A 12,227-nucleotide genomic window follows, 5' to 3' on the forward strand; every position below is an offset into this window, starting at 1 on the left:
AATGCTAAGAAAGATCCAATTGAAATATGGGAAAATGCAGAATACCCATGCTGAAACTTCGGCAACATGCCCAAAAATGCTTTCTTGCTTTTCAACCTCTTGTTGCTGTGAATCTGCATTCTCCTACCTAACCTGAATCAAGACACACTTAAGGTCACAAATGACCGATGCCCCACTAGAAGATCAACTGAAACTGTGGACCTCCATGCTGCAACCAAATATCCAAATGCTTCCCAACAAAAAGCAGATACAACAAAGTCATTAAAAGGTTAAATCTAAAATTAACAAAGTTTTCAATTTTTGAAATTAAGTACATGGTGGTTAGAGTTTTACAAGGTAATGTACATTTTTTAGTATATCTAATTGAAGTTTCTTTCATGGTCTTATTTGATCACAGCTAAATGCGTCTTTCCAACATGAAAAGTTTTTTCCTACCCTGCTCTAGTTCCTGTTCTAAAAAGTCAGAAAGGTCTGGTTGGATGTCAGTGCATCATCTGAACCAGAGACTGGCCTGTGGGCCTCACCTTGTGAAACCAGGAGTCTCCAAGCCCCCCACGTTTCACCCAACCCTGCCCTTGAGAAGCAAGGCCAGTTCCTACTGGTCCCAAGGTTGTCGCTGGAAGCAGCACCTCATTTCTCACTGGCTTATTTACTCCTAAAATGTGTTCATAGGAGGCCATAATTATTACTGGTTCAGTTGGTTACTCTTGCTTAGAGAAAATTTCATAATGCTGACAGGTTTAGAGTTAGGTTTTGGTAACCAGTAAGTATAATCAGCTCTTAAAAAAAAATAAAAACAAAAAAACTATTTGCTGTTCCTTTTCCATTCTGTTCCAAAATCAAAACGTCAGGAAAAAAATTTCGGTCACTTTTGTATTCTCCTAAATTCTGTCCGAAGCTCGTAACATTAATTCACTCAACAGAGATTTAGAGTATCAGACCCCGTTCTTTTGAAGAAAACTAGAGTAAAGAACAGTGATGGAGGCTGCCCTTTTCAGATGGGCTGGGTGGGCAGGAAGGGCCTCTCTGAGGTGACATTGGAGACTGATGATTGGGCAGCAAGCTGTGCAAAGTCCTAGCAGATTTTCCAGGAGAGAAAGATGTCAAATTCCCCTAGGAGGGCCTGTGGTGAGCCAGGGGGAACTGGCGGAGGCCACGTGGTAGGCACTCTGGCTGGAGGTCACTGGGGGCTTAGTAGCAGAGTGACTTGATGTCTACAGTCCACCCTGGGGGCCATATGGAGAACAAACAGTTTGGGAGAGGGTGGAGGGAGCCTGGGATAAGGGTAGAAGCAGGAAGGTTGCCAGGGGTTTGGCTCAGAGAGGACTGTGGGTTGGACTGGAGCTACCTTGAGGTAGGTAGTGAGCAGCCTCAGACCCATACATTCTGAAGGCAGAGCTCCTGGGCCTTGATGGATTACATACGGGTGTCAGAGAAAAAATAAAGGAAGCCTTGGGTTTTGAGCAACTAGGGCTGGTGTTAATTACTAAAAATGGTAACACGGAGAATAATGCCTGAAGCACAATCCCGAGTTCTTTAAGGCACTATCTAAATTGACCTGTTGAGGTCTCAAGAGATCAGGGCTGGAGATGTGTGGGATGTCACGTGACACCGGGAGAGCCTGATGGCGTCACCTAGGCAGACTGCACTTTAGGGCACTCCCAAGCTGAGGGACAAGACTTAAGGAATTCCAACTGTAAGTCAGAATTTTCTTTAAAATAGTGTAATTAACAAACTAAAGACTATTGAAACACATGGACGGCTATTAAAATGTTAGCAGTAATTTTAAATTTCCTTAACTCAAATGCAAAGTATGCATTCTAAGACTGTTCCAAAATACACTGTTCCAAAACAACTACACAATATAGTCAAAACATATTTATTACTTTTTAGTGCCATTTTGTACACTTTGTACAAATACAAGAATATAGCCATATTTACAAGTATCGAAAAGAAACCTGTGTATTCAAATCCAACATCTAAATAAAGTAGCGCCAAGTTCTGAACTAGCAGTTATGGTAGGCAGGGTGGATCACTTCTCACCCTGCCCGCTCCTTTTTGAAAGAGTCCCTTAAAGCTAAGCTGGTGTTTAAACAGAACAAGAAACTGTTTTTGAAATGGGGTAACAATTCTCTGTAAAGTTTTAAGCACCTCCTTCTCAAGATTTTACAATTGTGAAACAAAAGATTCATAAGAAATATAAAACCACTCACTTGAGCTATTAAAAGCAGCAGAATGTCTTGAAAGGGGGTTGGAGCACGGAGTTGAAATTTCAACGTGCTTAAAATCTGGAATTTTACTCAGTTTTAAAACTAGTTGGAAAATGGGGGAAAGGTACAAAAGCTGATTTTTCATGGAAATTTCTAATAGACTCACCTTCATATTAATGTTTTGTTACAGTAACAGTTTTTAAGGTTGGAAGGAAGACTACTAAGCTTTTAAAACAAAAAAACTCTCAAGTTCCCTAGGGACTATTCAGTATTTCTATCTTGAAATCATCTGAACCAAGGTACATGTTCTAATGTATGACAACAGGCCAACTAGATAAGGTGTGTATCAGGATATTATGCCTATTATAATAGAAGTTCCCTAGTTACCTTAAGTAGGTAAGGAGCTGGACATCATGTCTGTATTAAAGTGCAATATTTAAAATATTTTACTACAGAATCATAAGTGGATCAAACATTACAAAAATTTTACTTTTCTGCATTTAAAAATTTACTAAGAAATTTCACATTAGACATCTTCTAAATATGTGACTATTTCAAAATGTAAACATTTTTTGAAAACAAAGGAAGAGCAACAGGATCAAAAAGCCATTAGTGAATCAAATTCAAATCTGCCTACATCACAAGTTGCCATCTGATCAGGAAACATTCGCCTATTAAGTAACAAATCGCTCACTTCTTTCTAGAAAAGATACAGTAAGGGTTTTAGCTTATCACAGCTCTGTGGGGTTTCGTTTACATGCACTAATTAAGGTCAGCAAATGTTAACATTAACAATCTTACAGGCATGAACATTTCATGGCGATATAATTCATGACTTTTTTTCATACATTTAAAAAAAAATTCTAGGTTACAAGAAAAAAATCAGCTTCCAGCATAAGATTTTAATTCCTCTTATTTACACTGGAACATTTTTGTACTTTAGAAAACACCAACAATACTAATGCTTACAGTTTACTTTTAAAATTTATTGAGAAGTTTAAGCATTAACTTCTATACGCTTAAAGCACAAGGGCATTTTTGAAATTTCAGTATTCCAGAATCTGGTAACATCGAGGCTGATGTCTAACATTGAAAACAAGCCCTTGGCGCTGGCTGTTCTGGAAGCATATATCTGCCTCAACAGATGGGGGGGACCCTGTAAATCAGATGCTAAGATTATGAAGTTAAAATAATCTTTAGGGTAGAAAAAAACACACACACACACAAAATTTTTTTTGCATACAGAAATCCGATGATTTGATACAATGTTGGCAGTGTTAAGCTAAGACCACATGACTAATAACTTAGCAAAGAAAAAAAGTCAAGGTAATTTTATAGTAGCAATAGTTCCTTTTTTTATTTTAATATACTTTAGGAAACAATATACAAAGCTGAGCTTTCCTACCATTTTCAGATAACAGCAGGAAGCTCCAATTACACAAATTTAGCGTTTTGTGATGGCTAAGAACAGCAGTCAGCACCAGACTTGAACAGTTAGCTACAACACAAACATCCTTCAAAATGAAATGTCATAATAGCAAGACAGGTAAACCAGGGTTTAACAAATGACAACCACTTGGGAAGTGACTTAATCATTCTTGTTGAATTTCATGTTTCATTAAATATCTTATACACAATTTCCTGTTAATATGCTTTAAAGAAAAACCTCCCATAAGGAATTATTTCAATTAAGTATAAATATTCAACAAGAATAGTTCTGTTAAAGAATCCCCAGGTAGTTCAAATTCTAATATGCACTGACCGAAGGAAAAGAAAAATAACAATTTTTGTTTGTTTTAACATGTTTATTACAACAGATACAATTCACATCTGACTAGCTTTGTTTCCTCTTTCCCCTCCCACGACCATGTTCATTGGGCCATTTTCCTTACACTTGAGCAATCAATGTACTTTCAGCACACATGCCCAGCAGTACTTTTAAGTCCATTCTTACAGGGTGCAAATGGATTTCAATAATTTATACAAACAAGTGGGTTATGCTCAATCACTGCAATTTTAAGCTACTGTACACAGGAATGAAAAGGTTATAGAAAAGTGCCATAGCAACAGTGCCTTAAGAAAGGAGAAAAAGAGGAGCTTTAAAAAATGGATAAAATCAGATCAAGGATTTCAAGAGGGAAATGGAACACGCGGGAAATGAAAAACATTTCTCTGCAAAACAAATGGAGAAGCACTGCTCTTGATCAGGTGCAAGTGTGGAAACAGTTGTTTCATGATATTTTATACACTGCCCGTATGGTTCAAAATTGTATCCTTACACACAGATCGCCTGGCGCTTGCACTGAATTTTTGAAAATGCAAGATTTCTGAATGATAAATTAACCCCCCCAAAATTTTTTTAAAAAAGCTAATTTTGCAGACAGGTTTACATGTAAAAGGCTAGGTATTTAGCCACCTCAGCATTGATTAGTTTTGGATGTCTAAGCTCTGTTACACATGGCTTCCCATGGCTTCACTCTACAAAACATATTTACAACGTGAAGAATACATCTACAAGAAATCTACATTTTCAAGGGTTTTACAAATCAATCTTGTATCTTTCCCCTGAATTGACTCTCACAGATCCCGTCCCCTTGTCATTTCCTTTGCCCAGCTTAACGGTCCAAAGTCTACTTAAATGCAGCTCAAAAAATGTTAAGATTGGGCAACAGATTTACAGTTTCTGTACTCAAAACCATGTGCAATTATTCACATCTTCACACCATGAAGGAATTCTGATTTTTTAGCTTTTCGAGTTCCTTAATTTGTTGTCTCAGAAATAGTATCCTGAAAAATAAAAGCAGATATCAGAATTTGTGTGTACATAAATGTTACAGAAAAACCAAGTTTTTAACTACAAAAATGTCTTAAAATAACTAAGACTAAATTAAAAACTGCTTTGGTTTACACTTAAGACAAAATAACCATTTTAATACATGATACATATACTAAAGTGTCCAGATGACAAAAGAATGTTTTCATTTTCTAGCAATTTCTCAGTGATTACTTTGAATATAATGATTTAAAATTTGTTACTCTATATACTGAATCACATATTTTTTGAAAAGCAGTAGATATTAAACATAAGATAAACCCACTATTACAGTAAGATTAGCATTAACTAGTAGTATAAGAGGGTAATCATTTAGAAGAGCAATTCTCAGTGTAGACGTAGGTACATGAAAATGGAGCCAAATAAAAGTCCAATTGATACGCTGTATGTTTAAAACAAAAAAATAAAGCACAAATCCCACAGTTAACTAAATTCCCATAAACTTCATAGAATGTTTCCCCTTTAGACCTCTCTCTTCTGTGAACCATGGTATTTACCGCCTTTACTTGTGAAGTAGGCATAAGCATACATATTGGGGCTTGATATTTGTATATACTGTTTTCCTAAGATGCAAGAATGAATAATGTAATTTCCTAAAAGTCAATGATCTGTCTAGCAAGCCAAAATGAAGTTTTATGCATGTTGGAACTGCTTTCAGAGAAATCCTATAGTGAAAAAAATCATATTTGATATTCAAAAAGTACTTCCAGAAACTTTAATAATTACAAACAAAAATAAAAACAGACAAAAACACCAAAACAAAAACCAAAAAACCCACCTCACTTTTCCAAATTTAACATGAATTCCCATTTGGTATTTATTCAATGTTTGTGATTTCATGACGAGTAATTCAACCTGTAATCCAGTAACTTATACACACAGGACATGAAGCTATTGAAAGTTTGTCCTCAATTTTATAATTAATAAGCATTCAAAATTTTAAAAAACCTATGCTATTTATTGTGACTTAGATATTCTACTTGAGCAAATGGTAGGTTAATAAATGAGACAAGAGTCTAGGTGAAAAAAATTAAAATAACATGTACACTACATCACTAAACTTGCTCAAGGACAAATTCTTTCTGTTATTTCCAAGGAATCTATTGGTGGTACAAGGACAATATAAATAGTAATCTGATATAGCACTAGGGCTCAGGAGAAAAAAATAATAGAAAAAAATAAAATAAAAAGAAAAAATTCTTTTAATAAAAAATAAAAAAGCAAACAAAAAACAAAAACAGAAACAAAAAAAAATAGTAATTTGAAATTTCAACTAAAATAAATACCTTTTAGGAAGAGTTTTAACCTCAAGAGGGAACATTTATAATTACTTGCGGTCAACATTTTACTTTTTAAATAATACATTATTGTAGCTTATGGAGTTATAAGGGAAGAAGCCTAATGAAGTTATTTACCATGAGTTAAGAAAAATAAAATCAATATGCCTTATCCGTCATCAGAAATATTAAATTATGAAAATAGTTACACAACATGATACAATATATAGCAAAAAGAACTTTAAATTTCACAAACAGGCCGGGCAAAGTGGCTCACAACTGGAGGCGAGAGAATCGCTCAAGGTCAGGAGTTTAAAACCAGCCTGAGCAAGAGCGAGACCCCGTCTCTAATATAAATAGAAAGAAATTAATTGGCCAACTAAAAATATATACAAAAAATCAGCTGGGCATGGTGGCGCATGCCTGTAGTCCCAGCTACCTGGGAGCCTGAGGCAGGAAGATCGCTTGAGCCCAGAAGTTTGAGGTTGCTGTGAGCTAAGCTGACGTCTCAAAAAAAAAAAAAAAAAAAAAAAAAAATCACAAATAAAACTTCATTTATGTTCTTTATTTTGAGTTAAGATACATAATTCTAAGAAACGTTTATTTCAGTTAAAAACTTACCTTTGTTCTCGCAAAGTTGCTTGAATTTCACATACTCGGACTAAAGATCTTAAATTTTTTAATTCAGTACAAATTTCTGACATGTGAACGCTTCCCATGTTATGGGCTTCTTCACGTAATCTTGATGCCTATGATTAAAGGAATAAAGACCATATGAAATAAATCACATTAACATACACAAAATAAAATATTAAATTTCTTTACACCAAGATTATAGAATAATACCTCTGCTTTAAAGACACAAAAATACTGGAGAAATTAAGAAGAAAAAGGATTCTAAGAAAATGTCTCTAATGATGGAAGGTACTTCTTTTTTAAGATCTTCCCATCAAGTTTCTCTAAAAAATACCATTTCTAATCTCAGGATAGTATAGCACCAGGAAAGGACTCTTAATTTGTGGTTAATAAAAGATTCTGGGTTAGCCAAAGAGCCTGTCATTCCTGCAAGTTCATGTATAATGTTGATCAAAGAGCCTCACTATACTCCTGTATCATGACACACGTAACATATCTTCTGTTGACTTTCAGAATACCCTAGATGGTCAGTTATCTAATAAAAAGGAGAGGCAAATGGCAGTAACCTACAATGTCCTAAAATCTCCCATCCCAAAGAAAAAAATGTCACCTGACTTCTAGTTGCTAGTCTACTGGGAGAGTCATATGAGATTAATAGTTTTTTTTTTTTAAATACTAGTTAAGTATAGTAGTGGGGGGGGGAGTAGAAGAACAAGGAGTTAAATGTGTAACTGTGAACAATGAAGTGAGATAAAGTTCTGAAGTGAGATAATGGATTCTGAAACTATCAGAGTGGCTGACTGGCAAAAGCACAACAGTAACTGGAAAACTCATTATCTGCACTGCTTAGCAGTTTTAAGCAGCAAAGAAAATAAATACACAGGCCTTAGCACCGAGCTAAATGCTAAGTACTTGGTAATAGTAGCTACAATAATTGTATTAAAATACTATCCCCAACACTTTGGGGAGTAAAAGAGGATAGTTTGAGGCCAGGAGTTTTAGGTCAACCTGAGCAACATAGCCAGACCCTGGCTTTACAAAAAAAAATAACACATAAAAAAATTACTTTGTGAAACCACAGAAAATTATTAACTACTTTATAAATATATATCAAATATTTTATAAAATGTCTACAGATAATCAAATTAGCAACTAGTTATTTTAAAAACAGCTTGAATGTATAGTGGTCTAGATTAGGATTCTCTAAAAGTTGAATGAAGTCCTATTTTGCGAGTTACTCAAAGGTAAAGCATGGGCTGTCAATAAGGTAACATACCTGCTTCTCTGCATGATCTGCGGGCCATCCTTGAACATGTTTTATGAGATTTTCATTGAAGTGTGCTGCTAGCGTAGGGGTTAATGAACACGCAGGTCGGGCAGATGAATTCTGTGGTACAACTGTTGCATTTGATGCATTACTACCAGAAGTATGATTTGGACCAGGTGACGGACTTCTCTGGCTACTAGAAGAGAAAACAGAATTGAATGTGTAGTATGTTTAAAAGTAGTTTTGGGGTATCTTAGGAATTGCTTGTTAGTAACTTGTTTTAATTTAAAAGATATCTAAATTCTTAAGAAAAATTTGTTATTTTTAACATCAAACAGAATTAAAAATCCAAAGTATATCATCATGTATTTCTCAATACACTTTGGGGAAAAAAGAGCCCTTTTAATACTACTGTCAGAGTCAACAGTAAAATAACTGTGACTCTCCAAATGTGACAGCAGACCTGTTGATTTTGCACACCACAAGCACTATGAAGAATATCACTAAGAAATGTGCACATTTAACAGCTGTCTAGTATGTCACATCTGAAGACTGTATTCACATACATCTAGATAAAAGAGGGGAAAATATATATTGCCTTTGACTGTTCAACAACAGGACAAAGTGTTCTGCTGAATATGAAGCAAAAGCATAGGCATTTTATTGGACAGCAGAGTGGCAAAACAAGACCAAAAAAGTAACACTCTGAGATTGTTTATCTTCTTTTAAACTCAATGGTTTGGGCCAGGGATTGGGGATACGGTGGTGAGAACCAAAAAATTTAATCACCCAAGCTGATTTCCTACCTGCTTCACCAGACTTGGCTCTGAATGAATTTCACTTATTTCCAAAAACTAAATCTCCCAAAGGATGAAGTGTTTTCATCACTGAGGATATTTAAAATAATACTGCAGCCTCTAAAGACAATTTAAAAGAAGAATTTCCCAAAAATGTTCTGAGCAATGGCAACATTGCTGGAGTAAGCAGACAGCTTCCCAAGGTGATTATTTTGAAGGGAACAACTCCCATTTGGATGTTTAAGTTCTGAAATGCTTGTTCAAAAAACAACAAAAACAACAGTTGAATTATTTTGCCAACTCATAACACGAAATAAAAATAGGAAAATCAATCAAATGAAAACCATTCAATAAATTTCATTTAAGGTTGTATTGTCAATACAAAGAAAAGTGACAACATAATACAGTGCTATTTAACTATCTAAAAAGCAATCCGGGCCAGGCGCGGTGGCTCACGCCTGTAATCCTAGCTCTCTGGGAGGCCGAGGCGGGCGGATTGCTCAAGGTCAGGAGTTCGAAACCAGCCTGAGCAAAAGCGAGACCCCGTCTCTACTATAAATAGAAAGAAATTAATTGGCCAACTAATATATATATATATACAAAAAATTAGCCGGGCATGGTGGCGAATGCCTGTAGTCCCAGCTACTTGGGAGGCTGAGGCAGGAGGATTGCTTGAGCCAGGAGTTTGAGGTTGCTGTGAGCTATACTGACGCCACGGCACTCACTCTAGCCTGGACAACAAAGTGAGACTCTGTCTCAAAAAAAAAAAAAAAAAAAAAAAAAGCAATCCGTATAGGGTCAAAGTTGAAAGTATTGGGAAAGCCTGACATATACCAGTTGGGAAACACTGGCCCAAGTTTTCAATGTGAGATTTTTGGCTTCACCAATATACTCAACTCAAAACTGCTATCAGGAGGTTAAAAAGTGATGTAATTTCCAACAAAGTATTGTAAAATCATGTGCCCCTTTTGTATAAGTATTATTTATATTTTGAGACCTATCATATTCTAAGTAAAATTTTAAAGATTCATGTTCTTCAAAATAACCCAAGCTTCGCTACTAAAGACAATTATATACTTGTTGTATATAAGATCTGTTTTTGTACATTTTATAATACATGAAACTATTTTAGGCTACTTATGGATTCTTCCAATATTAAATTCTATTATGCATATATCATAGTCGAACACAGCAGTTTGCCATAATAAAGAAGATAACGTATCTCAGTACATAAATAGTATCAACTTACCTTGAGCGCTGAAGACTTCGAGGAGAGACAGGTTCATGACCTTGCTGCTTGTCAGCAGTTACAGGCTGCTGTGTGGCCGATTGTGACACTGGTCCTGGCTTAACTACTACTGGAGTACTGACCTGAAATGTCAAAATCTGGTGAGACAGGCTTCTAACACGTAGGCAAATAGCATGGAAACTAAAGAAAAGCAGAAGTTCTAGTACCAATGAAACTTTCCTATTATTTCTATTCTCCAGGAGAATAGAAATTATTTCTATTCTCTCACTAGGAGAGCAGGGCTGTCTTGTTTTATAAGATTAATACTAGTGATATAAACATTTAATTGGGTAAATTACTGTTTAGGCCCTCAAATCCAATCCACACTCTCCCCGCAAATCTAGTCAGCAACTATAAACACTGCAAAATCTGGAGTATTAAAGAAATGAAAACAAAGGACTTGCCAAAGGTCACATAGCTAGAAGACAGTTAAGTTTTGAAACTTAACTATTTATTTAACAAAAACAATTATTTAGGCCAGGCGTGGTGGCTCACGCCTGTAATCCTAGCTCTCTGGGAGGCCGAGGTGGGCGGATTGCTCGAGGTCAGGAGTTCGAAACCAGCCTGAGCAAGAGCGAGACCCTGTCAGAAAGAAATTAATTGGCCAACTAATACATATAGAAAAAATGAGCCGGGCATGGTTGCGCGTGCCTGTCGTCCCAGCTACTCGGGAGGCTGAGGCAGGAGGATCGCTTAGCCCAGGAGTTTGTTTCTGTGAGCAAGGCTGACGCCACGGCACTCACTCTAGCCTGGGCAACAGAGTGAGACTGTCTCAAAAAAAAAAATTATTTAACTAAAAAATTAGATTTATTTTTGTTATACGGCCCAATGCAATAAAGTTACCTTCCTAACACAGCATGTTATTTTTATATCAGTAAAAGTAAATATCTATGTTACCGCATCATACAAATATAGCTGCTCAGACTTCAACCACATACGGAGAAATATATAGATTGATCTATGAACTACACAAATTCAACCAAAGAGTTTTTCAAAGATGCTGCCCTACAGAGGTAGACCAAGAGGTCAAGGGGATACACAGGCTACTTATATTCAGATGCCACAGGCGGAGAAAACAAGCAGTTTACAAGCCCCAAATTAAGGCACAAAGGCAGATGCAGCCTTTTGTAATTAAGTCACATCCTCTAGCTGCTAGTTTTCTGTTTGTTCTGAATGATTAATAATTCTCCCAAACAAATCTGGAAAGTCCTGTTACTTCTGAATATTATCTATCAATTCTAGTCAAAAGTCTCTTTAAAAAAGTACACTTTAGTAAGTTCTACATTACATAAGCTTATGTCCAATTATTTCTTTAATACAACTTGAAAAGGTTTTTTGAATGCAAAGCTGACTGTAAAACTACTACCGCTCATTTCACTTTTAGCTACTATCTATTGTACTCTTAAAATACCACTCTGAAGATAAGTTCTAAGCTCTAAAAATAAGGTCTCTTTTGCAGAAACTCTCATTTTAATTCTTCCCCTGCCCCAAAGTACAGGCAAATGACAAGGAACTGCATTATAAACTAACACCTGTAACTTGCAACTAAGAAAAAAATCAATATAGAATGGTCCTAAAACAAGCACAAATCAATGGCCAAGGGAGGGAAGGGTTGAAAAATAAGAACACCTAAAAGTTAGCCTACTATCACTTTCAAGCTATGTTTCAATGCATTTTTATTTTTTGGCTTCTGGTTAAGATATTGTTTGAATAAAGAATCCCTTAGCATTCTTTGTTTCACAAGTACTAAAAAAAATTCACCCCTAACATTTGCCATTAGGAATTGAAAAAAAAAAAAAAATCACAACTTATCACAGTGAACTCCAAACCTTTCAATGTTTTACTAGTGGCATGTTAAAAAGCAAAGAATGAGTACAAGTGGAATTTACTTATGAATTATGGACAAGACTCAAATAATG

At 35.7% G+C, this 12,227-nt stretch overlaps 1 protein-coding gene across 7 annotated transcripts in view; it reads right to left on the reverse strand.

Moving 5' to 3' along the window:
- Positions 1 to 3,540: 3,540 nt before the first annotated feature.
- Positions 3,541 to 12,227, reverse strand: part of WAC (WW domain containing adaptor with coiled-coil) — a 93,305-nt gene continuing 84,618 nt past the window's right edge. For 5 of the 7 annotated variants that reach the window (XM_020284137.2, XM_012788786.2, XM_012788784.2 and 2 more), the window contains 4 exons: positions 10,270 to 10,391; positions 8,233 to 8,419; positions 6,942 to 7,069; positions 3,541 to 4,997 (listed from right to left, as the gene is read on the reverse strand). In XM_020284137.2, the coding sequence (XP_020139726.1) occupies positions 4,928 to 4,997; positions 6,942 to 7,069; positions 8,233 to 8,419; positions 10,270 to 10,391 (507 nt within the window). In that variant the 3' untranslated portion in view covers positions 3,541 to 4,927. The remainder of the gene's footprint in view (positions 4,998 to 6,941; positions 7,070 to 8,232; positions 8,420 to 10,269; positions 10,392 to 12,227) is intronic. The other 2 variants (XM_075997713.1, XM_075997714.1) reach the window with 1 other exon arrangement.

Source organism: Microcebus murinus, chromosome 25 (genome assembly GCF_040939455.1).
Source record: "Microcebus murinus isolate Inina chromosome 25, M.murinus_Inina_mat1.0, whole genome shotgun sequence".
NCBI classification, from domain to species: Eukaryota; Metazoa; Chordata; class Mammalia; order Primates; family Cheirogaleidae; genus Microcebus; species Microcebus murinus.